A 26,760-nucleotide genomic window follows, 5' to 3' on the forward strand; every position below is an offset into this window, starting at 1 on the left:
GTCGACTCACCGTCAGTTCTACTCTCAGCTCGTTCTGATGTGTGTCTGATCTATGGGCGGTCGATGCTCCGTATCGGTTGGACTTCCTGGCACGCGAGGTAGGCTGAGTGACCCAGGGCATGGAGAAACCTGTGCGTGGAATACCCGTACTTTGAGTGAGTGAGTGAGACGATTTCTCCAGAAGTCATGTACAGCTTCAAAGTAAAAGAGCCCCTTCGATGCGTTTGCCGACCACTAAGCCTGACAGATGTTCTGTTGTTATATTCTGTAGGTGCCTCCCTAACACGGCAGGCTTCGTGACGTCACGCGTCACTCTTGCCAAAGCTAGCTTCTTTCATCCGTGAGAACAACGAGAAACTCCATGCGCTTCTTGGACGTCAGGTCACAACTATTATCACGTTCTACAGCCTGGGCCCTGTTCAAGACGACAGCTTCCGCGTACTGGACGGGTCAAGTCCTCCCGAACAGCCGCCAATCCTTCGGTCCCTACGTTCAAATTTTCGCCGACCTTCGCAAACCTCCGATGAACGGTGCCAGTTGACCGCTTGCTGCATGGCGTGCATATTTCGATACGTGACGGCTGCGGTTGCCGATTTCGCATCCTCCGCAAAGTCTTCCGAGCCTGGAGCGGCACCCCATTCCAACATGCAGTGCGCCCAAACGGTCTGCTATCTTCTAGATCCTCGACGACCAATGGCAAACCTGCCACAAGAGCTAGAGGATGACTTCCGCCATGTTCGTGCATCGCGCAGAACCGATGTGGGGTATGTCAGCTTCAGCTTTGCTGGGGTTCAATAGCCCGGTAATATTCGCGTCTTTGTATTGTTGGACTGTCGCAACGTCTCACATCCTCGCAAAACTGTGTAGGAGACTTTAAAACGACGTCGACTTCCATCAATTTGTACATACGTCCTGGTCAATTGTTTACCTCCAGCCTCCGCATCGAGTGTCCAACACCGCGATGTCATGCTAATGACTCAGCGGTACGAACGCGTTCTCTATCGGATGACTAGGCCGCTCAAGACTGGCTAATCTGTATCCTGCACGCGCACGGACTGCGCCCTTCAACTCGACATCCTTCAGAATACGGTTTAGCGTCTATAGAAAGTGTGCAGTGCTTTCTTTGGCATGGTCCTAAAGATGAGTCCAAGCCAGCAGTCATACTTAGCAACCATACTTCCGCAACGACATCTTGCGCCTTATTGTCAAATCCGTACGGAGGGCGTGCATTTGCCTTCTTTCCCCTCACGAGCCATTGGCACCAACCAATACGATTAACCAATACGATTGATTGATCTTGCAAGCCGGACCACGCGCCACCATCATGGCGACGCCTAGTGCCGCCTTCGATATGGCAGACTTTGTCGATTTCGGCGAAACAGGCATGCCCAACGTGTCACAAGAAGCTTCTTACGGCGTGTCTGAGACGGCACTACCCCAGAAGTGAGTGCCCCGCGTATCCCGTCCAATCATATACCCCGTCATGATACTTGTATACTTGCAGAATAGCAAGGATAGTGGTTCATAATTGCGAAACTCTGCGTGTATGGTTCTGACACCAACTAGCTCTTTACTGGATGATAAATCTGGAGAGCTGGAGAACTCCGACAGTATCCAACCTGCAAGTGCAGAGTTCAATACGAACTTTAGTAGCTGGATTCCGACTTATCAAAAGGCTGTCCAGCCTTGCGAGTACTGTCGATCGAAATCTCTCGAATGCTTTATCTTCAACGCCGATGGCTCCAAGCGACCCGGATGTTCGCCATGCAACGCTTTGTTTCGACCATGCAGCTTCAGCAACCCTGAGCGGATGCCAGGTATGCGCCAGAGGACTGCGCTGGACACCTTAGACGTCGTGGCAGAGAACGACATTCGACATGTCGGTGGACTCACTGGTAAGAAGCAGATGCGATCGCTAGGTCACCTAGGTCCGATCGAAGATGGAAGGGAGGATGACGAAGGTCCCAAGAAGGGTGCTGCAGCTGCTCGCTTTCCACGAGCGGCTGTGAAGGTGCTCAAAGACTGGATGCTCATGCATATCGAACACCCATACCCGACCGACGAAGAAAAGGAGACCCTGAAGCAGCAGACTGGCCTATCGGTCGGCCAAATCTCCAACTGGATGGCGAACACAAGGCGAAGGCAGAAGGCTCGGCCCAAGCGAAGCGCTTCGCCAAGTCTTCGACCATCAACAGAAGCTATCAACATCCCAGCAGGCAAGACCTGGGAAAGCATGAGTACGTATTCCGAGTCTGGTTTCACAAGATCGCACAAAACTCTGGCTTCGTCCTCCACCGGAAAGTTCATCACTTTTCGTGTGGGTGACAGGCGTTCAGAGGATAGAGACAGGGACCCAGACACTAGCACAATGGCTCAAATGCCGGTGCTTCAGCAGCAGGAATGTTTCGGTTAACTCTCGACAGATCCGTTCGAACGATGGAAGCACTCTCCTCCTGAGAACGAACCTGCGCCGATGAACGCTATCGCGCACGCTGTTGAGACTTTCGACCTGCCTCAAACGGAGAGCTCGAGTAGTAGCTATCGCAAGGATATCTCTAATGATAGCACCGGAAGCTTCTCTGTGTTCAGAGCACCCTCTATCTCCTCATTGGAGACCCGCCCTACCAACGTGTCGTCTGGCTCTTTTGGATCTCACAACTCAGCTTACTCGCATGGTTCGCGTCACTCCCTGGGCTCGTTGAACAGCTTGAAGTCCAAGGAAAGGCGAAGGCGTCGTCGCATTCCCACCCGAGCGCCCAAGGCTGGTCCTGACGAAGGGCAACGGATCTTCCAGTGCACGTTCTGCACTGACACATTCAAGTCCAAATATGATTGGTGAGTTTGTTCCTGCATTCTCGCGAGGCAATGGCCACTCTGAAGCCGACAAATTCCTTCAACATCAAGTCAAGGCCTGATTGGTCGCATCGTCGTCCTTCCGCTATCCCACGTTCTCGTCAAGTGGCCTTTTTTATGTTTGGTCATTACAACTAGGATACCATGCGGATGTTAAATATGGCAAATATGGCAAATGACAACAAACTGACACTTCACAGGTCACGGCACGAGAAAAGTCTTCACTTATCACTGGAGAAGTGGTTATGTGCACCTCTTGGTGAGATTGTCGCCGACAAAGCTACCGGAAAGCCCAGATGCGTCTACTGCGATGAGCTAGATCCCAGCGAAGACCATCTAGCCACGCACAACCACTCCGCCTGTTACGAGAAGGGCCCGGAATCCCGAACATTCTACCGGAAAGACCATCTTCGACAACACTTGCGACTCATGCACGGTTGCAAGATGATCTCCAGTATGGACACATGGAAGTCTGAAGCGCAATACATCAAATCTCGTTGCGGATTTTGCGGGATGAACTTTGACAAGTGGCAAGACCGCCTCGACCATTTGGCGAAAGAGTTCCGCAACGGTGCACACATGAAGAACTGGAAGGGATGCAGGGGCTTAGACCCTCATGTCGCTATCCATGTCACGAACGCGATGCCACCTTATCTCATCGCCAACGAAAGCAAATCGCCATTCCCGTTCTCAGCATCCAACACTGCGAGCCTCAAGGTACGTACCACCGTGGCGAACATGTGGACTGCGCCCAATAGGCTGACTTCTCAACAGCAGCTTAATCTGTCCGTTGATAGTAGGGACCTTGAATACCTTTTACCCAACGTTGATGACATCGACTACACGAACAACGTGTCTGCAGCATACCAACCTGGCACTGATCCCTCCACTATTGGACCCATCGTCTTGACGACACCCAAAGATTATTCTCCTTCCAAGTCCCCCGTTGACAACCCGAACGCAACCTGCTGGGAGATCCTCACACTGCAGTTGGGCCGCTTCGCACGAGAGCACATCGCGAAGCATGGTTCCGCAAACTTGACCGACGAAGTCTTGCAAGCAGAGTCACGTCGTATCCTCTACGATGACGATGATCCATGGAACCAGACATCTGCGGATAACCCCGAATGGTTGAATCTGTTCAAAAAAGCACATGGCATTAACTGCACAACCCCAATAAAGAGTAAGTAAATCCATTTCTGGATGCCTCAAACCTGTGGCTGACATCAAAATAGACATCAACGGAGAACACGAAATATTCGAAGACCTCGGTATCAACTACGGCTCCGCATTAGATCCAAGCTTCGACGTGAGCAACTTCGCCTGCACTTCGATGTCGCAGAACGATCCTTTGCGCGCCCTATCTTACGAATTCGCGCTATCCGGCTCTGTAGGCGCCGTCCAAGGCCATGCGCGACAACTCTCCTCGGGTCGCCAAACACCCTACAGCGTACCAGGACTGACCGGATCGCCGACCTCACCGGCATCGTACGCTCCTATCACGACTACTTCGAGCGCAGACAACTTACTAGGTTTCTGTGAGCCCATCTCAGAACTCGCATGCACAGGAGCCGGTACTTGTCGCGGCGAGCAAGGCGAGATCGGCTTCTCGATTAAGACTGCTGGGTTACCGAAGAGGAGGTACTGGCTCGATGATTCGACTGCGCATCTGGCGCCGTTCACATCCAGTGCTAGCGAACAGCCCACGGTTGACGGTTTGACTGCGGGTGGGCCTACTGTCGACGACTTCCAGTTCCCATCGTGGGATCAACTGCCAGAGGATTTCCAGAACCCAAAGAGTAGCGCGGACTTTGACTCGACTATTCCTAGTACGACGACCGGTGTTAGTATGGCGGCTGTTGAAGGTACGGATGCGATGCCCTGGGATGACATGGACTTTGCTATGGATTTGGATACGGATATGGATATGGGTCTTAACCAGGTATGAGGTTGATGGCTCTCAGGCTGTCATTTGATGATTATGTTCCTTCCATATGGTGAAAGAATTCTTTGTTTTCTTCTGGCTCGGGAATGTAGGCGTACACTCGGGGTAAAATATCTTAGCTTTTTGCAGCCAAGGTTGACGCAGAGATATAGATCTAATGATCATAATTACATCGCACATCCTTTACTATACCCCCAACATCCCTTTCCGCTATTCTCATTACCATTTTCGTCTCCTTACATAATCTATCGTCATTGTCCCGCGTTCCACAACGCACCTACCCATCACACCACATATACGTAGCCGCCAACTCACCGCATACTCCACCATACAATTCATAATTCTACACAACTAATATTTCCTTCCTAATTATGCTTCCTCACACTCTTAATTTCCTCGTTATATGAGTTTTGAAATTGAGAATGACATCATCAATCACCAAATATCATCCTGGCGTTGTGGCGGGTAAGCTCTCCTTCTATCCTTCTCACATACTGCTTACTAATTCTGGGTTCCTAGAGTGGTTATCGCGTTAGACTTGAAATCTAATTCCTTAGGGAGCGTCAGTTCGAGTCTGGCCAACGTCGAGTTTCTTTTTTTGCTGGTCTATCTGACATAGAGGCAGAAGCAAGGGTGTTGCTGTTGGGGATGGGTGGACGGTAGGATCCTTGGGTTAGAAGATGTATGGGGGTTTGGACCATGAAATGGCAGGTATGGATGAGTGGCACTCGTTGTGGTAATATCCAGCACTATCATTTTCGTAACTTGATCTACATACCATACTTTTCGTATATCTCTATAGCTGATCCGCGCTGACTCTTTGCACAATAATACCTGACGCCGCGCCGCCTCCATTACAGATAACAGCAGCGCCATATTGGCCAACCTGCAGCTGATGTAGCAGCGTAACCAATATCCTGCTTCCAGAGCTACCCAGTGCGTGTCCCAGCGCAATAGCACCACCCCTTGGGTTCACGTTGTCGGTGCCGAGACCGAGGATCTTGGCGTTGGCCTTGATGACGGCGGCGAAGGCCTCGTTGAACTCCCAGATAGCGATGTCGTTCTTTGAGAGACCGGATTGCTTAAGGAGTTTCTCGACGCAGGAGGCGGGGGCGATGGGGAAGTCGATGGGGTCTAGGTGGTGTTAGTAAGGGTGGGTTTTGGTAGCAGGATGGGGGAACGTACCGACGGCAGCATCAGCGTAGGTGACGACCTTTGCTAGTACGCGGCTGTCCTTGCCGTATTTCTGGGCGATTTCCTTGCTTCCTAGTATCAGTGCCGATGCACCGTCACTGAGAGGTGAGCTGTTCGCTGCTGTGACTGAGCCGTCTGGTCCCTTCTCGAAGGCTGGCTTCAGTGTGGAAACCTTGTCCAGCTTCAGCTTGTTGTACTGCTCGTCCTCGGAGATGATGGTCTCGCCCTTCTTCGACTTGACCGTGACTGGTACAATCTCGTCCTTGAAGAGTCCGTCCTTGTATGCCTGCTGTGCGCGCTTGTAGGTCTCGATCGCGTAGTCGTCCTGGTCCTGCCTTGAGACTTCGTACTTCTTGGCTGTGTTCTCCGCACAGTTGCCCATGTGGATCTGGTTGTAGACATCCCATAGTCCGTCGGCGATTAGGCCGTCTTGCAGCTTCTGGTGGCCGAATGCTGGTTGTTGGCTTGCTCGGTTTAGATAGTAAGGTACTCTTGTCATGTTCTCCATGCCTCCCGCGACCTGCGCTTCCGCTTGTCCGAGCTCGATAGTCGAGGCGGCAATGTTGACTGCTTTCAGACCGGATGCGCATACTTTGTTGATGGTCGTGGCTTCGATGTTGGTGGGTAGACCGGCGAAGATGGCTGCTTGACGCGCTGGTGCTTGTCCGACGCCTCCGGAGAGGACGTTGCCCATGTATACGGCATCGATCGAGGATATCGGAACTTTTGACTTTTCGAGGGCGGACTTGATGGCTGTAGCGCCGAGTTGGGTCGCGGATACGGTCGTGAAGTTGCCATTGAACTATGGCCTGTTTAGCAGCTGGAGTTGCTTAGGATGATGATCTACTAACCACTGCAGTTGGCGTTCGACTAGCACTTATAATGTATGCATCTCGAATCTCTTTCCTTTGCGGCGCAGAGCTGCTGAATTGTCTTTGGATGCTGGCCAGCCGTTGTTGAGGCCGCGAAGCCATTCTCATGGATGTGCGGAGGGCAGAAGACGACATGGCTGAATGAAAATATTCAAAAAGCTCGAACTGTACTGAGAATGCGGAGAAAAGGACTCTAACGAGCAGAAGCGTGGTTGTCACATGGCGGGAACAGTTCCGTGGCTAAGATGCGGGCGGCGGGATGTGGAGGATACGCGCTCTGACGTCTATGCCGAGGTTCGGCAGCACACGGCACCGCCCGGCTTAGTCGCCCTCTCGAACTCTCCTCCTTCCCCATACCAAGTGGTGAACCGACAGACCTCCAAGCTTCAATCTACGTTCCAAGGTTATGTCACGTTACTGTCGACCTTCCGCACTCTCAGTGGCGACGGAGCCGACTAGAACGGTCACGTCTTGAAAAAGATTTACTTCGTACAACGCAAACATATTTCACCCCAGCGGTCATGTCACAAACGCGAACATGTCACGAACCTGCTCTTCACCATAGCCACGCGTGACCACGACGGCCACGCAGTATGGTGTACCTTACGGATTGGCTCGCTAGACCTCTGCTGTACTGCAGGACCCACCTACACTCTCAAAGAGCTAGCATCGTGTGTTTGTACAGGGAAATGTTGATCGAGTACAGTCACCCGCATGATGGCAGTTGACAGGATTGTCGTAGGAACACCCGTCTCACGCTTTGTGATATCTCGTCACCACAACATTTATTGACGCGCAATCCTCTTCTGCTCACCGGTTAGCTCCCGTCGGTCACGCGTTCATACCGGAGACGATTGCTTCGAACTCGTGTTGTCGTCTCCCTACTATCTATCTCTTTTTCTATTCGTCGTCAAAATCTCTTCACCGCCTGTACGGGTATCTGCACGATTGTACCTGCGTCGACATCGTGATACAACGATTGCCTCGCCATATTGGCTGTTGTGCCACGCCGGACAAGCAGTGCTATACCGTACCTTGCAGTCTCCAAGAGTCACTCTGCTATGATGGGCACGTTACTTCTCACATGATCTATGAGATCATCCAGATATCCACAGGAGATGACCTGCTGTCACATCCGCGATCAGACACAGCCACCTTAGTTTGGGTCGCAGCATCGTACAGATAGCAGCGCCTTCTAGTTTTGGCTGCGACACCGTACACGAATCCGGAAGGAAGTACAATTGGCTTCTTCAAGTGTCTTCGCTATGTATAAGAAAGGGTCAAAGGGACGGTATGTATAGAAGCAAGCTCAAGCAACTCTTTCAAGCTTCCTCACAATCAAGTCACTATCATCACATTTTTCATCAACTTCCAACCTAATCTCGAGACCTACATCGCCAAGATGCATCTCCCAACTCTCATCGGCTCTCTCGCCTTGATAGCCAACACCGCTTTCGCGGCCGACATCATCATCAACAACAAGTGCCACTACTCTGTTTGGGTCTCAACCGTTCAGAAGGATGCAACTTCGCTGAAGGAGATTCAGCCCGGCGACACATCGACCGAGGCACAGAAACCTGTTGTCGACAACGTTGGCGTCAGCATCCAGATCATTCGTACTGATCACTTTGACGACAAGCCGATCCTGAACCTGCAGTACTCTTTGAATGGGGAAGATCTGTGGTACAGCATGAGCAGCAAGAGTAGCGAGAACTACCCACACGCTTTAGCCTTCAAAGACGAGAAGCTTCGCATTCACAACACCGACGGTCTGCTTTTCACGGAGATTGTTTGGGTCGGAGATCACAGGCCCGAGGGCACTGAATATTATCACGGCGAGGCAACCCTGACGCTTGAGCTGTGCGACGACTTTGCGAGGCGCTTCAGAGCTTAGATCGGAGACGATGGCTGGGCATGGTGGTGTCGGTAGGCGACCTTTAATGGCTGCAGAGGGTACAATGAACCAGGCGGAGATGGACAACGAATTTGAGTAGGGTAATGGAAAGAATGCAACGTGTATGGATGTAGGGTGTTAGAGAAGACGTCACTCCTTTAGGATTTGATCATTATATGATATATTTCAAGTGTGTCTGTTTCGGTCGTATCGAGTGGCGCTCTTACGCGTTGAACCGTCCAAACTGTCTACGAAAGATGATAATAATCTCTCAATTAATGTTGTCTGTCTGCTTGACGTCAAGCTTCTGAGGCGCAAAGACAGGCCGGTAGGTTTTGTTTCGGTTCATCTAAATTGGTCCTAGCGCCGTTCCTGAACGCTAGACCCTGGCAGGTGTGTGATGCTCGATTGCCGACCCTTCGCTCTTGCAAACCACATCCCGCCGTCCGCACCTCTGTCGCACTGCTTCGTCAAACGCGCAGCTGTGATCTGTCATAGTCTTTGTGTCATACAGCGAGCTGACTCCAACTTATTTTCGACGCAGCAAACACACCCGAGCATACGCGCAGCGCTGCGACTACCCTGCTTTAGACGATCAACGCCTCCTAGACCCTCGAGGGCATCACCTATCGCCATGGTTCGAAATGGCAGTCCGTCGCCAGCGGATAACTTTCCGCTGGGTCATTCTGCGACATCCCCTCAACCACAGCCTTCGAAGCGCGACAAACGGCGCAACATGCTCGCCGAGAAGCTGGCGGAAATGATGGCCACCTTCTCAGACAACCGAGACAGTCATTACAGAGCCCAGCTCGCCGCGCTTCAAGCCGACATCAACCTGATCATGAAGGCGGACCCGTATGCGAACCAGCCGCTCGAAGATAGCAACGAAGAAGCCGCGGAGCTCGTCTCGCAGATCATGGGGAACAACGTCCCTACCGCACCGAGCGCGGGTACCGACTACATTGCGCAATGTGGAAAACACTATTCGCGCTTTGTAGACGCCGTCAACGATGCGATGGAAGAGCGCGACTACAACCTGACCATGCTCTGGGTGAGTCCCACGGCTTCCTGCTGTATTGGCACGAGACGCTAACCGCCAATTACGCAGAACAAGCACGAGAACACAAAGAACGAAATCGAAAACTCACACTACTACAAAGTCCAAATCGCCGAAGAAGAACACAAGCTGCTCGCCGCCACCATCCGCGAACGACTGGTCGCAAGCATACAACAACGGACAAACAGGCTCAAGCGAGAGAAGGAGCAACTGGATCTGTCTGACAGCAACGCGATGCTCCTCCATCCCAATCAGTTTAGCATAGGGCATCCCGCAAGCCCTGGCGGACCGCAAGCGCCACGAAAGACCAGGAGGACAGGACACAAGTTCGGCGACGCGGAGGAGCTGGCTGCTGCTACTGAACACAAGAGAAAGCGCAAGCTGTATGAGGACCAGGACAACGACTCGCCAGGCCCATCTGGCCGTCCTACCGAGATCGGCATCGGCTCACCCTTCCGCGAAGCCAAAGCGCGCACCGTCAATGCGCAATTCGAATCGTCTGCCTACTCCCTCGAGCGCCTCTTCAGCGAGAAGGAGCTCAACATGGCCATGAACCAAGCCACCATGGCCGCGTCGCACTTCTTCGCCAAGATGAAGAACACAGAGGCCGCACCGCAGGAAGCCACAACAAACGGCAACACCAACGGCGCAAACGGCGAGCACGCATCCGAGAACGGCGACGCCATGGACCAAGACCAAGACTCCGACGACGTCCCAGGCGCAACCGACATGATGCGCCAACACTCGTCGAACCCACATGCGACCCGCGGCGCCACACGCTCAGCTCTGAACCCCACGGCGGCTATAGTGAGCGGCCAAATACCTCCGTTCATCTATAACCCGCCCTTTGTTCTAGATGCTAAGATCTTCCAGAAGATCAATGCTTCAGCTCCGCCACCACCTCCCCTCGGCGCACACGATATCGAGCAAGATCTGAAGCTGATGCTTAGAGACGCACCGCCCGACGACGATATCAATGAGAAACTTCTACAAGCCGCTTGCAACCCCGTTAAAGCGCGTGATTACCAGGTCCAGCCACCGAACTTCTCGGAACCTGTTCATGAGATGACGAGTGCGCTTAGGAGTACAGCGCCGCATCTTGAGGTTGGTGCTAGCTTAGGCGGTGTTCCGATGAGTGCACAGAGTAGTATGGCGGGGTGGTCGGATGCTGGTAACAACACTCCTCTCGGTCGTTATGGGGAGAGGGACTCGCTGGCTGTTGGCGGCCATGGCGGTGGTGTTGCAATGACACGAACGGCCAGCGGTAATGGGAGGGGTCGTGGTAGGGGACGCGGAGGTGGAGGGGGAAACTGAACGTGTTCCTTACGGCTTACACTACAGTAAGAGGGAGTGGATGGAGACATACTACGTTGATGTAGGCGTCCAGCTGCTTTACTTCCTGCTTTCTGTGGTAGTAGGGGAATGTGTTCAGTCTTTCCATCGAGTGGGATCCCACGGTGTATCAGGTTTCGCGTTACGGTCTCGCACTATATACCCACGACTGGCGTTTGGGCTCGCTGTGCACCACGGCGGTGCATATGTGCTTATATGTCTTGTTTGATCTCCTTTGCTGTTCATGTCTGCAAGTATCTATTAGACTTGGGTGGAGTTGTCTCTATGTAGTGCATGTATCAAGTATATGTCATGGCTTGCCTTCTTGGCTTTACTCTACCCGTGTATCGCTTGTACGATGAGGTAATGACGGGGCAAGCTGGAATGCGCACCCCATTCAAAGCCAGTGGAACACATGTAGGTACGCTGCAGCTTCGCGGAAGTACGTGTTGAAGGCACCGTGTTCAGAGAAGAACCCAAACACCGTGAAGGCTACATTGAGATGAAATCGAAAGTTAGCAAGCTCCTGAAGGCAATGTAGGCTTCTGGGTCATACATTGTTCAAGCTTTCCTAAGTAGGCGTTGTCTTTTCTTGGAACAAGGTGAGCGCTTGAGAAGCTACACCTCTGCTAACCGCAGAATCAGAACATCATAGACATCTCAGATCAACCCCTCAACATCACAAAGCAAGACAAGACAAAGTATTTGAAGTATTCTCTCAATTCTCTCTACACAGGACATGGAAATCCCACTATTAGAGTACATGCTATACCACCCAACTTTTCCTCCGAATCATTGATCGTTATTCATCCGATGCATTCAGTAAAAAATCCGTGAAAATGGGCTCAATGTTGGCCGTTGAAACGCCGTGAACTACCACCTTAAAGAAAGAAGAAGTCTATGCTTGAAGATGCACAAGGAGAAAGAAGACGAACAGACTGCATCAAGAAGAAGCGATCCGCTTAGTCGACCTCCTCGACAGTGGGGCCGTCGTCGCCGCCGGCACCACCAGGGGCACCGCCGCCGGGCATACCGCCACCGGGCATACCGCCGGGCATGCCACCCTCGCCACCGGCTCCGTAGAACTTCATCATGATGGGGTTGGCGACACCCTCAAGCTCCTTCTGCTGGGACTCGTACTCGTCCTTGGTGGCGGTCTGGTTGTCGTCGAGCCACTGGACGGTCTTGTCGATCTCGGCAGTGAGCTTCTGCTTGTCGCCAGCATCAAGCTTCTCGTCGACCTTAGAGTCGCTGAGGGTGTTGCGGAGCGAGTAGGCGTAGGACTCGAGAGCGTTCTTAGCAGAGATACGGGCAGCCTCAGCCTCGTCCTCAGCCTTGTACTTCTCGGCCTCAGCCAACATGCGCTCGATCTCCTCCTTGGACAGACGGCCCTTGTCGTTGGTGATGACAATCTTGTTGGTCTTTCCGGTACCCTTCTCGAGGGCGGAGACGTTGATGATACCGTTGGCGTCGACGTCGAAGGTGACCTCGATCTGAGGAACACCACGGGGCGCAGGTGGGATACCAGTGAGCTCGAACTTTCCGAGCAGGTTGTTGTCCTTGGTGCGAGCACGCTCACCCTCGTAGACCTGGATAAGCACACCAGGCTGGTTGTCGGAGAAAGTAGAGAAGACCTCGGACTTCTTGGTGGGGATAGTGGTGTTGCGCTTGATGAGAGCAGTCATGACACCACCAGCAGTCTCGATACCGATGGAGAGCGGCGCGACGTCGAGAAGCAGGATCTCGGAGGTGGACTTGGAAGATGTGTCACCAGACAGGATAGCGGCCTGAACGGCAGCACCGTAGGCGACAGCCTCGTCGGGGTTGATGGACTTGTTGGGCTCCTTGCCGTTGAAGAAGTCGGAGACCATCTTCTGGACCTTGGGGATTCGGGTGGATCCACCGACCAAGACGATCTCGTGGACGGAAGACTTGTCGATCTTAGCATCGCGGAGGACACGCTCGACGGGCTCCATGGTGGAGCGGAAGAGGTCCTGGCAGAGCTCTTCGAAACGGGCACGGGTGATGCTGGTGTAGAAGTCGATACCCTCGTACAGGGAGTCGATTTCGATGGAGGTCTGCGCAGACGAGGACAGAGTGCGCTTGGCCCGCTCGCAGGCAGTTCGGAGACGGCGGAGAGCACGAGCGTTGGAGGTCAGGTCTTTCTTATGTTTACGCCTAAGGTATCAAGTTAGTAAATGTTGTTGAGGAATACAAGGCGGCCTCCATGATCAATGTGTTGTTGACGAAGACCATGTAGGCGTCGGGGTGTTTTTTGTTTGTACTTACTTGAACTCGTTGGTGAAGTGGTTGACCAGACGGTTGTCGAAGTCCTCACCACCCAAGTGGGTGTCTCCGGCAGTAGACTTGACCTCGAAGATACCCTCCTCAATGGTCAAGAGGGAGACATCGAAGGTACCACCACCCAAGTCGAAGATGAGGACGTTGCGCTCACCCTCGGTCTTCTTGTCAAGACCGTAGGCGATGGCAGCGGCGGTGGGCTCGTTGATGATACGGAGGACGTTGAGGCCGGCAATGAGACCAGCATCCTTGGTGGCCTGACGTTGCGAGTCGTTGAAGTATGCGGGGACAGTGACGACAGCGTTGTTGACGGTGCCACCGAGGTAGGACTCAGCGGTTTCCCTCATCTTGACCAGGACCATGGATGAGATCTCCTCGGGTGTGAAAGTCTTCTCCTCGCCCTTGAACTCGACCTGGATGACTGGCTTGCCGCCCTTGTCGATGACCTTGAAGGGGAAGTGCTTCATGTCGGCCTGGACCTCAGCGTCGGCGAACTTGCGGCCGATGAGGCGCTTGGCGTCGAAGACGGTGTTGATAGGGTTCATGGCGACTTGGTTCTTTGCGGAGTCACCAATGAGACGCTCGGTGTCGGTGAAGGCAACGAACCTTAGACATGTTAGTAGTGGTCGCGACTGGAGGCAAGAAGTAGTGACTTACGAAGGTGTTGTCCGGTTACCCTGGTCGTTGGCGATAATCTCAATGCGGTCATCTCGGAAGATACCTACGCAAGAGTAGGTAGTACCAAGATCGATACCAATCGCGGGTGCCATGATGTCGATATGTGTGTGTAGTGGGGTATCAAAAGGGAAGAAAAGGTCGTGGTATGCTCACAAGTCGGTGACTTATAAAGGTGAGGCTTTCGCGGTGTAGTGTGGTTTGTGTTGTGTAGTGGAAAGAGAAACAGTCCCAAGGCGCGGGCAGACGAAGTTTTTGTATCGCCTGGCAGCGTGGTGTTTCTACAGAATTCCAGCGCCTTCGACGCGCCAAGCAACCAACCAGAACCTTCCCGCAAGCTCGCGCAAGCTCTGCGACCCACTAGAAACAGCTGCCTGGCACGCTTTCCGGGGGCAAATGCCTAATTCTTGTCATCCTGGCTCCACTCGCGGCTGATTGCACGGCCGCGGTATTGCGCCCAACGCCTTCTGCTCGCGGACTGTGAATCTTCGTGCATCTTCTGTCGCCGCCGCAAAGGGCGCTGGCCGCCGCTGTGCTATGACGGAGGCCTCACCCCACCAAAGCCTCAAACGGGTGACATAAGCGAGCTGCCCCGCCATGTAGCTTCCAGAGTCTCTAGAGTTTCCCTCGCATGAGATGCGCTTTCGACATGTGGAGCACGTCGTGGCTTCTGACAGTTCAAAACATACCATGAATATATACACCATGGCTTGCATTGAGAAATTCGATCTGAGGAACACAAGACATACTTCAGATCGTGGTTGATTAGTGATTTAATGCAGTCAAGCATCTTCCTGGGTACGCTACCCTGGTGCTGCTACTTCATCCATGCTGTCTACGGCATTCTGATCTCAGCAGTATCGTGGCCATTGACGCGTAGACTGTGCAATAGTGACGCTTTTCAGCCCATGACACAAACTTAACGTGCTAGAGTTCTCGGACGTTGGGGAACATTACTGATAGGTTAGAGGGCTTCAAGACCTGACCCTGCTATGGACGGATGCTGGGAAACGCATAGGCCCTCTGATAGTGGTGGAAGAGTGACTCCGTTGCAGATTACATCGCGTTCTCCCATATCATCTGCTACGGGATCTGGGGCCCAGGAGGTATTCACTGATTTCGCATAGGCTTATCACGGAGTCAAACTACACGCCTGCCGTATACGATGTGCCTGACCACCGGCAATTTGTGGGTATACGCTCAATGTCATCGCCAGGATTTACTCTCATGAACCATGTTTTGTACAGTCCCAAGTCATACAGCCTCACATATCGTACATCCGTCTTCTATCCTCCGTCTTCCGTCTTCTTACTGCTCCAAATCTTCCGCCGCCCTACTAAACGCGTTCTTGACCTCCTCCCCAGGTCCCCTCTTTCTCCAGATGTTTTCACTATTCGGCCCACTCTTCAGCTTCTCCTCCTTCTCTCTATACCGGTCCTGAATCATCCTCTCCTTAACGTCTTGTCCACTGTAACTGTTCTTGGTGCGCATGCAGAACCAGAAGTCATTCCAGTGGTCGGAACAGCTGCGCAGCTGGCCGTAGCGGTATAGATCGTTGAAGTGGCCGCCGAGTGAGGAGCAGTAGAAGGCGCTGTCAAAGGCGGCGCGGCAGGACATTGAGCGCGGGAGGGTTGGGTCGTATTCTTCGGGATTTTCGGCATTGTTGGATGGGGTTTGCGGATTCGAGGGGGAGGAGGATGGCGTGTTTGTGGAGAAGGATGGCGGTGCGAGGTGTGGGTGGGCGGCGTAGAAGTCGGGGTCGTGGGGTGCGGAGTCTGGTTGTTGGTGTGGAGGTGTCTCTATTGTTGATGTAGGCGCATCGCTGGGCTTTTGCACTGGCGATGCTGTAGTCGATATGGTTTGTGGTTGTTGTTTCGTGGAGGCATCTGCGCCTGAGCTTGAGAAGGGCCACCAGGTCATCATGAGGTATGCGCGTGTCTATAGGAACCGTGGTGGCACGTATGCGAGAGACGCGCTATTCGGAAGACTCGCGATACGAGCAGTAGCAGTCGATGGTGTGGGTTGTCGCGGGTCGAAATCCTGGCAAACGTTTAATCGATATGCTGCGACGAGCGATATTGCAATTGGTCAAGGCTAGTATGTTGTAGCTCGAATGTTCAGACGTCTAGGCTCTGGGTGCAATCCGCGGGGCTTGAGACTTGGGCAGAAATTCAAGAAATCCCCAAGGGCAATTGGCACTTCCAGCGAATCAGACATGAGACGGCCCGCACACGTGAGCGGGAAGCCTATACGCTACGTCATGCATCGCACTTGCAGCTGCCTTGGAGATCCCTCTAACTCCACCTTTACGCGTCTTGTGCGTCGTCTAATTCCTCGGTTGTGCCTACACGACGTGTCGCCTTTGCGTGTGTATTCTATTCTCGACACTCCCTACGGCCTGTTAGCGATCGACGTCTCGGTAATACTCAACGCAGCACAACACCCAACCTGTGCCGTATCCGCCCCACCTTGTGTTTACCACCTACAACCGCCCCGAACGTGGCATCCACGCATTGACGGCCGTTCCCTATGACTCCACGCAGCCCTACGACATAACGATACCCCTCCGCCTCCGACACACCCTATACCCCGCCTACCTACCTACCTACCCCCTTCGCCCGGCCTGGGTAACGGTCCCCCACCGCCACTATGCTTGAGGGACTCGTGTCAACTCTGCTGAATCGGTTCTTGGGCATGTATGTCCAGAACTTCGATCCTAAGCAGTTGAATGTCGGCATCTGGTCTGGCGATGTCAAGCTGCGGGACCTCGAGCTCCGTCGCGAAGCCCTAGACCAGTTACGCCTACCGCTGAACGTTGTTGAAGGACACCTCGGCTCACTCACACTATCCATACCCTGGTCAAATCTACGAGGGAAGCCGCTGAAGGTCAACATTGAAGATGTTTTCCTGCTGGCAGCGCCCAAGGAAGATGCAGACTACGACGCTGAAGAGGAGGACAAGCGTGCGCACGCCGTCAAGATGGAGAAGCTCGACAGCGCAGAGCTGCTGAAGGAGCGTAACACCGAAGGCATGAGCGCGGAAGAGCAGCAGAAGAATCAGAGTTTCACTGCGAGCTTGATCACTGCCATCGTCGACAATGTCCAGATCACAGTCAAGAACATCCACATCCGATACGAAGACTCGATCGCCGACCCCGGACACCCATTCGCCCTTGGTGTCACCCTCGCAGACTTCAGTGCTATCAGCACCGACGAGAACTGGAAGCCGACCTTCATCCAAGGCACATCCACCTCGACACACAAGCTAGCTACACTTGGCTCGTTAGCAGTATACTGGGATACAGATGCGAAGCTCATTGGAACTGGAAAGGGCAGCCAGAGCAGCGATGAGCAGCAAATCGACCGAGCCGATTTCATCGAGCGTGCAAAGGGCATGATTGCACGAGGCGATAACCCAGACTTAGGTGACCATCAGTTTATCCTCAAGCCCATCAGCGGTCGCGCTGGTATAGAGATGGACAAGACCGGTAAAATGGATGTCGCAAAGATGAAGGCTCGACTCCTCTTCGACGAGCTTGGTTTCATCATCGACGAGGATCAATATCGCGACGCGCTCATGCTGGTCGACCTGTTCCACTACTTCATCCGCCATCAAGAGTACAAGAGGCTGCAACCCAAGTCATCACCCAAGGAGGATCCTGCTGGCTGGCTTCGCTTTGCCGGCCAGGCTGTGCTCGACAAGATTCACGAAAGGAACCGACAATGGAGCTGGGATTACTTCAAAGAGCGCCGCGACGACCGCGTACGGTACATTGAGCTCTTCAAGAAGAAGAAGCGCGAGGAGAAGCTCGATGCTACGGAAGCTGAAGATCTCGATAAGCTCGAGCGAAAGCTCAAGTACGAGGACCTCCGCTTCTGGCGCTCGCTGGCGCGCAACCAGCTACGCAAGGAAAATATCGGTGTCAAGAAGCCGCCGCCCAAGCAAACCTGGACTTCTTGGGTGTGGGGAAGTAAACAGGAAGAATCCCACGAGGACGAGAACACTCAGATGAGCGAACAGCAAAGAAAAGAGCTGTACGACGCTATCGATTGGGACGAAAAGAAGGCCATCACCGAGTCGGTGGACATGCCTCGCGAATACGTCAAGTTGGAGGTCAATATGAGCCTGCGCACCGGCAGCTTCACACTCAAGCGCGATCCCCATGGCAAATCAAACGAGATACTCCGGCTACTCTTTGACTCGTTCAGCACTCAATTCCTGCAACGCACAGATTCCATGTTCGTCAAGGTCGCGCTTGAAGGCATGCGCCTCTACGACGGTACCACAGACGGCAGTCTTTTCCCTCAAATCATCACAGTCAAGGATGCACCGCCTGTGCCGGACGACAAGCGCATTGAAGAGCTCAATGATGATGAATCACCCAAGGACGATGATGACGATGAGGAAGGCGATGAGAAAGAAGACCCGTTCTTCTTCCTTACGTTTGAGAACAACCCACTCGACGGAGCGGCCGATACAAACTTGACCATGAAGTTGAAGGGAATGGAGTTCGTCTACAACCCCAGATTCGTGGTTGAGGTGGCCAAATTCTTCAAGCCTCCAGAGCGACACATGGAGTCCATCGGCGCACTCATGGAGACTGCCGGAGCAACTGTTGAGGGCATCCGGCAACAGACGCGCGCAGGCCTGGAGTTCGCCCTTACCGAACACAAGACCATCAATGCGCAACTCGACCTGCAGGCCCCACTCATCATTGTGCCAGACTCTGTTACGAAGAAGTCGAGTAACTGTCTCATTGTCGATGCCGGTCATGTGAGTGTAACGAGCGAGCTTGTCGACAAAGATACCCTTCGCGACATACAGTCGAAGCAAAAGCAGCAGTACACGGACGAGGATTTCCGAAAGCTGGAAAAGCTCATGTACGACAAGTTCAACCTGGCGCTCCATTCGACGCAAGTGCTCATCGGACCATCCATCGAAGAAACTCGCGCGCAGCTCGAACAAGACTCCAGCTTGAAGAACTACCATATCGTTGACCGGATCAACATGGACTTCAAAATTGAGATATGCATCGTACCCAAGGCGTCAGATCTGACCAAGTTCCGCGTGTCTGGAAACCTGCCGGTGCTCCACGCATCGGTCTCAGACTCCAAGTACAAGAACCTAATGAAGCTGATCGATGTCGCTATACCCAAGTTCGACAACGATGGGCCTAAAAAGCCAGTCATTGAGGGTGCGAAGGGTCCGTCCAACCTCAAGCCCACAAGCGATGCCAAGGCTGATTCAGATCCTCTCGGGCGGACGCGCTCAAAGTCATTCGCATTTGCTGCACAAGAGCATGAGCTCGTCATGGAAGAAGAAGGTCATAATGACACAGACGAGAAGTTTGCAGATGCCCCGGAGAAGCGAGATGAGAAGAAAGAGGCACATCTACATCAGCGCAACTTCGAATTCAAGTTCACTGTCGACAAACTCAAGGGTTCGCTGTACAGAGCAGACCCAGAGGGCAGGAAATCTGATCAACTGCTGGTTGAGCTCATCGCTGAAAGCTTCGATCTTGACTTCTACCAAGAGGCTTTCGAGATGGCCGCGGATGTTCGTCTCAAGAGCTTGGCTGTGGAGGACCACGTCGAAGAGTCTACCATTCCCGAGTTCAAGAACATAATCTCGTCTGAAGATGTCTCTGCAGACGAACAGAAGGATCTCTTCACGCTCAAGTTCGTCAAGGTCAACAAGGAGTCTCCGGAGTTCCAAACCAAGTACGAGGGCATTGCGACCAACTTGGACGTGGCCGTCTCAACGATCAACCTGATAGTAACCAGGCGGACGTTGCTCACGTTACTGGACTTCGTCCTCGATACATTCACCAATCCAGGCCAGCCGCAAAACCAGCAAGCCCAGATAACGGATAAGGAGACAGAACAAGCCGTTGCTGTCCAAACTCAAGCAGAGCCCGACAAGATACGCATTCGAGCAGAGATGAAGCGCATTGCTGTCGTTTTAAACAACGACGGAATACGGCTAGCTACGCTGAGTTTGAACTCTGGAGATGTTGGCATCTTCCTCAGTGGCAAGACGATGCGCATCGGTGGGCGACTTGGAAACCTGTCACTCATTGACGACATCAACCAAGGTGTCTCCGAAGAGTCGTCTCTCCGTCAACTTGTGACTATTGAGGGCAAGAACCTGGCCGACTTCAGTTACGAGACCTTCGATGCGGACGCGGAGAGCTACCCTGGATACGACATGGCAGTCACGCTCAAGACGGGCTCTATCAAGATCAACTTCCTGACGGAGCCATTCCGCAAGATCATGGAGTTCGCTGTCAAGTTCGGTAAGATGCAAGCCATCTTTAATGCAGCTCGTCAGGCTGCGGCGAACCAGGCGACGCAGATCCAGCAGCGAGCGACCAAGTTCCACTTCGATATCACCATCAGTACGCCCATCGTCGTCTTCCCACGCATGGTGGTATCCGACAAGCCAGATCGCGATACACTTACTGCCAACCTGGGAGAGATCTATGCCAAGAACAGCTTTGTTCCTCTTGATGATTCCAAGGGTGCCGAGACCGCGAATAAGCTTTCGGCTGGTATCAGGAACATTAAGCTGACATCGAAACTACACTACGACGAGGATCGCTCCGAGGAGTTGCAGCTGATTGACAAGGTCGATCTCGATTTCAACATCACGATGGTCGAGCACAAGGCTGGACAGAAGCGGCCGGACCTTGAGATCGACGGTTCGATGTCGGACATTAACCTGATGCTCACACCTGAACAAATGAAGTTCGCACTAGAACTGTCTCGCTCCATACCCGCAGCATTTGCTACGGAGTCTGACGCTATAGATCAAGATGTGCAGGCCGAGCTACCTCGCGAGACGACGGAGCCTGCGCGACGACTCACGGACAAGGACAACACAGAAGAAGAGTCCTCTAAGCACGCTGTGTCGTCACAAGGACCTGAGCTGCAATCTGACGGCGACAAGTGGACGAAGCTGGACTTTGTCTTCAAGGTCGGCACTATCGGATTGGAGCTTGTCAAGTCTGAGGATGCCCAGCCTGTAGGCGATGTTGAGGCCGCTAGTCTCTCGAAGTTCTCCCTCAACGACACGAACGTCAAGGTCCGCATGATCAGCGATGGAGCGATGGAGGCTGAACTAGTTGTGCAATCTTTCACGATACGAGACAGCCGTACGCAAGGAACCAACAAGTTCCGCAAGATCATGTCGCTCATCAACAACGACGTCAAGCAGCAATTCATGGCCAGTGTTTCCATTTCGGGCGGAAAAGAGAAGAGCATGATTGCGCTTCTTACTATTGACAGTCCAAGGATCATCCTGGCTCTCGATTATCTCTTTGCTCTGCAGGCCTTTGCAAACGCAGGTCTCGCTACCGATGAGCCTTTGGCTATCGAGGAGGTAGCCGAGCAAGAGGAGACTGACAGCGATGACGACATCATGTCACCAGATGGCTCTCGAACTTTAGAACTTCCAGAGCCTGCGAAAGAGCCTACCGATGGTGGTATGAACATGTCGTTCCGTGTCAACTTGGTAGATGCCCAGGTTGTGCTCATTGCCAACCCAGCCATGGCCAGCTCAGAGGCCATTGTCCTTGGCACAAAGCAAGTACTTATATCCAAGCAACAAGCAATGACGCTGCAGGTCGACAAGGTTGGCATGTTCCTATGTCGCATGGATCGCTTCGAGACCAACCGAATGCGCATTCTTGACGACTTCAGTATCCAGACCGCGCTCGACATCAGGAACCAAGGCTCAAAGTCTTCGATGATGAGCATTACCGTCGATATTGAACCTCTCGTACTTCGCTTGTCGCTCCGTGATATTCTGCTCGCTATGCAGATTGTCAACAGGGCATCAGCAATGGCAGCCCCAGCTGAGAAGAGTATGCCCTCGGCAGAAGCCAAGCAACTCAAGACGGGCACACCATCAAAGAAGGGGACTTCGCATGCAGGCAAAGCAGTCTCCAACAAGCCTCGGACCAAGTCTCTCGCGACCACCAGACGATCTAGTCAACAGGTCGGGAAGCAACAGGCACCCTCTTCTTCTGCTGTACTCAAGCGGGAAGAACTTCACATTAGCGTTGAAGGCATACGCGTTGTTCTCATCGGTGATGTACATGAGATGCCCATGCTCGACTGGCGCGTCAAGAAGTTTGGTGTCGACGTAAGAGACTGGTCAGGAGCGATGGTTGCCGACACCTCGCTTGACACCCTGGTTAACGTGTACAACTTCTCCAAGTCTGCGTGGGAGCCGCTCATCGAGCCTTGGGCCGTTGGCTTCCACATGTCCAAGGATCAGAATCCCGACAAGCTAGCCGTTGATATCTACTCGCGCAAAGCTATGGAACTCACAGTGACAGCCGCCACCATCGCGCTGGGATCTAAGTCGTTTGACTTCCTCACTAGCGAAGATGACATCTTGTCTAAACCTCGGGGTAGCGACGCTCCGTACCGTGTGCGCAACTACACTGGTTTCAGCCTCGATGTCTGGGCTGAGGGCAAGGAGCAAGAAGGCTTTGCAGCTAAGCTTGAGGACGGAGAAGAGCAGCCTTGGCGATTCGAGGACCCCATGTCGACCAGAGAGTCACTCTCCACGGATGGCGCAACCGGCATGCTTGGTATCAAGCTGCAGGGCAGTGGCTTCGATACTCTTACACGGGTACCTGTTCACCGAGAAGGCGAGTTCCTGTACAACCTCAAACCGAAGCAAGACCGCATCCAACATCGTCTATTAATCGAGGTGAAGCTTGGCGCCGACAACATCAAGAACATCACCATTCGTTCACCAATGTTGGTAGAGAACAACACTCAGATTCCGATCGAGCTTGGTATGTACAGCCCAGAAGACGGCCATCTCCTCAAAATCGACAAGATCGCTCCTGGAGATGCCAGACCAGCACCGGTCGGCGCCTGCTTCATGCAGTCTATCGTCATCCGCCCCGATCAAGGCTTCGGCTATGCTTGGTCTAACGAGCGCTTGTTTTGGAAGGACTTGCTCAAGCGACCCACGAGGACCATCACTTGCCGTGGCGAGCAAGACGACCAATCGCCGCCGTTCTACTTCCAACTCCATGCGGCCTACGACAAGAAGGACCCTCTCACTGGCGTCTACCCGTACATGCGACTACGCCTCCAGGCACCAGTCGAAGTGCACAACCTTCTTCCATACGACTTCAAGTATAGGATCTACGACAGCAACACGAAGAAGGACTGGACGAACTTCCTTAGAAAGGGTGGTATCAGCCCAGTTCATGTAGTGGAACTGTCGCATCTTCTTCTCATCAGTGTTGAGATGCAGGATGGACCTTTCAAGCCCAGCAAATTTGGCATCATTAACTCGACCGATCGCGAGAGTTTTAGGAGAGAAAAGGTGTTGGAGGTCAAGGACAACAACGACACTACTCTGCACCTCAACATGCATTTCTTGTAAGTACATTGCATTGAGATCTAGTTACAAGTACTAACAGTTTTCAGCAACTTCCCCGACGGTGGCGGCGCTTTCAAGGTTGCGATTTACAGCCCTTACATCGTCCTCAACCGCACCGGTCTTCAGCTTGATGTTCGAGCTCAGCAGCTCATGGGCCAAGCCAGAGCTGCTGCTGGACAAGGTGTCGTAACAGACAATCAGAACGATGCTGGCAAGGCCTTGCCCTTCATGTTCTCTTACCCTACAGAGAACAAGAAGAATCGTGCTCTCATCAGGGTTGGCGAGTCAAACTGGAGCAAGCCTCAGAGTTTCGATGCGATCGGTAGCACATACACGGTAGCCTTGCCATCAAAAGCGGCACGCTCCGACATGCACTTGGGTGTCTCTGTCTCAGAGGGCGAAGGCAAGTACAACTTGACCAAGACCGTTTCCATCGCGCCGCGCTTCATTGTCAACAACAAGATGAAGGAAGAGCTACTCATTCGGGAGCCTGGTCAGTCTGATTGGATGACGGTGAAGGACGGCGAGCTGTTCCCTCTCCGCTGGCTGCGACAAGGCGGAGCACCACAGTTGTCCCTCTGCTACCCCGGTGTTAACAACCAGTGGTCTTCTCCATTCAACATTTCCAACGTCGGCAACGTCCACGTCAAGCTTTCGAAGGCTGGACAGCGCCAGAAGCTTGTTCGTGTCGACATTTTGATGGAGGCAGCAACGATCTTCTGCCATGTTAGCGTTGAGAACAAGCATTGGCCGTTCTCGTTCAAGAACATGAGCGACCAAGAGTTCCTGTACTGGCAAGCTAACCCCAACCTGGATGAGGACGAGGATGACCGCGGTTCTGGATTCCGCCCGATCAGGTACCGCCTGCCTCCTAGAAGCATCATGCCATATGCGTGGGATTTCCCGGCTGCGAAGAACAAGGAGATTGTTATCAGCGCCAATGGCCGAGAGCGACATGTCAAGCTTGCCGAGATTGGTCCGCTCATTCCATTCAAGATACCGCCTGGCCAAGAACGCGGCGGCATGAAGGTCATCGATCTGAACGTTGTGGCAAAGGGTCCCACGCAGACTCTCGAAGTATCGAACTATAAGCCCTCTAAGAGTATGTACAAGCAGAAATCTGCTGGCTCATCTTCAACGGCGACCGGCTTCGAGGTGAAGGACATGGATACAGACGTCACCTTCAAGGCGCAGATACGCCTTGCTGGTATTGGCATCTCGCTCGTCAACCGCCATCTCAAGGAGCTCGTGTATGTTACACTGCGCGACATCGAGATGAAATACTCCGACTCGCCCCTCTACCAGATGGTCAACATGCAGGTCAAGTGGATTCAAGTCGACAACCAACTCTACGGCGGCATCTTCCCCATCATCTTCTACCCCAGTGTTGTTCCGAAAACGGGCAAGGAGATGGAGGCGCATCCCATCTTCCAGACGACCATCACCAAGGTCAAGGACGATTCGTATGGCGTGCTGTACATCAAGTACTTCACATTTCTGCTCCAGCAGATGACGATCGAAATCGACGAGGACTTCATCTTCGCCATGATCGACTTCGCGAATATCCCTGGTGCTTCTTGGTCCGAAGAGAAGCAGGGCAAGCTATGGGATGACAATCTCAGCATACCCGAGCCAAAGCAGGAACAATCTGGCCAGGACGTCTACTTTGAGCTTCTCCATCTGCAGCCTATGCAGATCGATCTGTCGTTCGTCCGAACAGAGCGCATCAACGCTGAGGATACCATGAGCACTTCCAACCCATTCATGTTCGCCGTCAATGTTCTCACCATGTCAATCGGCAACGTCAACGATGCACCAGTACGATACAACTCGTTGATGCTGGAGAACGCTCGCATTTCGACAACTGCGTTGATCAACAACATCAAGAACCATTACGTGCAGGAGTCGCTGCGACAAGTGCACGTCATCATCGGGTCCGCCGACTTCCTCGGTAACCCAGTTGGTCTGTTCAACAACATCAGCTCTGGTGTTGCAGACATCTTCTACGAGCCGTACCAGGGCCTCGTCAAATCGGATCGACCCGAAGATCTCGGTATCGGTATCGCGAAGGGTGCATCAAGTTTCGTCAAGAAGTCCGTGTTCGGGTTCTCAGACAGTATGGCCAAGTTTACTGGCAGTATGTCAAAGGGTCTCTCTGCGGCCACCTTGGACAAAGAGTTCCAGGACCAGCGTCGCATGTCGCGGTCTCGCAACAGGCCCAAGCACGCGCTCTACGGTATCACGTCCGGTGGCAATGCCTTCGCCAGCAGTCTTGCCAGTGGTCTTGGTGGTCTCGCCCGTCACCCCATCCAAGGAGCTGAGAAGGAAGGCGCCCTTGGTTTCGTAAAGGGAGTCGGTAAAGGACTGTTGGGAGTACCTACCAAGGCTGCTATCGGGGCCTTTGATCTTGCCTCCAACATGGCCGAGGGTGTGCGCAACACAACCACCGTCTTCGACCAAGAAGGCCTCGATCGCGTGCGCCTCACGCGCTTCATTGGCACAGACGGCATCGTGCGCCCCTACTCTCAACGCGAAGCGCTCGGTCAGTTCTGGCTGAAGACACTTGATAACGGCAAGTACTTCAACGAAGACTACATTGCGCATCTTGAGCTGCAAAACAAGGAGATGCTCGTCATGCTCACGTACAACGGCCTTATGATGGTGCGCACGAAGAAGCTACAGACTGAATGGGATGTACCGCTCAAGGACGTGCAGACCATCAGCAAAGAGAGAACTGGCCTGGGTATCACGCTCAAGGGAGGCACGAATGGTCCTTTCATTCCGGTCAGTGATGAGGAGAGTAGAAATTGGTTCTACCGGCAAGTTGCTGTGGGTGTTAATGCTTATAATGACCGGTGGAACGCGAAGGGGTGATTGAGATGGGGAATCAGGGAGCAAATAGGGAGGTATAATGAGGTTTATGAGTACATGGCATAGCGTGGTTTTGGTATGAGTTTGCGGTTTCGATTGGACTCCTATAATGTATACTCTTTCTATCAATCCGACGGTTTTTTTCTTAGAGCAATCGAGCAACATGATCGTGCGTCATCCTCTTTATTGACATCAATGTGGCCGGGCTGGAGCGAGACTGGGCCGAATTATGATCGAACTGAGAACATGACGCGTGAAAGCCCCACCGCGCAACGGCACATTTTGTCTCATGGTGACAGCTCCTTCACGTTATTTACGGGTCGCGGCACCGTTGCGATCCACTACGAGACAAGGATCA

At 53.1% G+C, this 26,760-nt stretch overlaps 7 protein-coding genes and 1 non-coding gene across 8 annotated transcripts; 5 read left to right on the plus strand and 3 right to left on the minus strand.

Moving 5' to 3' along the window:
* Positions 1 to 1,324: 1,324 nt before the first annotated feature.
* Positions 1,325 to 4,801, plus strand: J4E79_007124 (uncharacterized protein; the record flags this gene model as incomplete). Its single annotated transcript, XM_049355992.1, has 6 exons — positions 1,325 to 1,443; positions 1,567 to 2,237; positions 2,424 to 2,835; positions 3,054 to 3,570; positions 3,628 to 4,036; positions 4,089 to 4,801. 6 exons carry the CDS (start codon positions 1,325 to 1,327, stop codon positions 4,799 to 4,801), a joined length of 2,841 nt encoding a protein of 946 aa, XP_049209446.1.
* A 508-nt stretch (positions 4,802 to 5,309) lies between these two features.
* On the plus strand, positions 5,310 to 5,382 carry J4E79_007125. Its single transcript has one exon. It is a non-coding gene; the product is annotated as a tRNA-Ser (tRNA).
* A 212-nt stretch (positions 5,383 to 5,594) lies between these two features.
* J4E79_007126 (uncharacterized protein) lies at positions 5,595 to 6,999 on the minus strand (the record flags this gene model as incomplete). The annotated part of the gene is made up of 3 exons (XM_049355993.1): positions 5,595 to 5,932; positions 5,984 to 6,794; positions 6,844 to 6,999. The coding sequence occupies 3 exons, from the start codon at positions 6,997 to 6,999 to the stop codon at positions 5,595 to 5,597; spliced, it is 1,305 nt and encodes a 434-aa protein (XP_049209447.1).
* Positions 7,000 to 8,129: 1,130 nt separating this feature from the next.
* Positions 8,130 to 8,758, plus strand: J4E79_007127 (uncharacterized protein; the record flags this gene model as incomplete). The annotated part of the gene is given in 2 exon segments (XM_049355994.1): positions 8,130 to 8,155; positions 8,173 to 8,758. 2 exon segments carry the CDS (start codon positions 8,130 to 8,132, stop codon positions 8,756 to 8,758), a joined length of 612 nt encoding a protein of 203 aa, XP_049209448.1.
* A 634-nt stretch (positions 8,759 to 9,392) lies between these two features.
* J4E79_007128 (uncharacterized protein) lies at positions 9,393 to 11,129 on the plus strand (the record flags this gene model as incomplete). Its single annotated transcript, XM_049355995.1, has 2 exons — positions 9,393 to 9,809; positions 9,867 to 11,129. The coding sequence occupies 2 exons, from the start codon at positions 9,393 to 9,395 to the stop codon at positions 11,127 to 11,129; spliced, it is 1,680 nt and encodes a 559-aa protein (XP_049209449.1).
* Positions 11,130 to 12,109: 980 nt separating this feature from the next.
* On the minus strand, positions 12,110 to 14,218 carry J4E79_007129 (uncharacterized protein; the record flags this gene model as incomplete). The annotated part of the gene is made up of 3 exons (XM_049355996.1): positions 12,110 to 13,325; positions 13,437 to 14,054; positions 14,106 to 14,218. The coding sequence occupies 3 exons, from the start codon at positions 14,216 to 14,218 to the stop codon at positions 12,110 to 12,112; spliced, it is 1,947 nt and encodes a 648-aa protein (XP_049209450.1).
* Positions 14,219 to 15,431: 1,213 nt separating this feature from the next.
* On the minus strand, positions 15,432 to 16,043 carry J4E79_007130 (uncharacterized protein; the record flags this gene model as incomplete). Its single annotated transcript, XM_049355997.1, has 1 exon — positions 15,432 to 16,043. The coding sequence occupies one exon, from the start codon at positions 16,041 to 16,043 to the stop codon at positions 15,432 to 15,434; it is 612 nt and encodes a 203-aa protein (XP_049209451.1).
* Positions 16,044 to 16,772: 729 nt separating this feature from the next.
* J4E79_007131 (uncharacterized protein) lies at positions 16,773 to 26,405 on the plus strand (the record flags this gene model as incomplete). The annotated part of the gene is made up of 2 exons (XM_049355998.1): positions 16,773 to 23,530; positions 23,579 to 26,405. 2 exons carry the CDS (start codon positions 16,773 to 16,775, stop codon positions 26,403 to 26,405), a joined length of 9,585 nt encoding a protein of 3,194 aa, XP_049209452.1.
* Positions 26,406 to 26,760: the final 355 nt, after the last annotated feature.

This window comes from Alternaria viburni (assembly GCF_023758015.1).
Source record: "Alternaria viburni strain BMP 2772 chromosome Unknown scaffold_15, whole genome shotgun sequence".
Classification (NCBI taxonomy): domain Eukaryota; kingdom Fungi; phylum Ascomycota; class Dothideomycetes; order Pleosporales; family Pleosporaceae; genus Alternaria; species Alternaria viburni.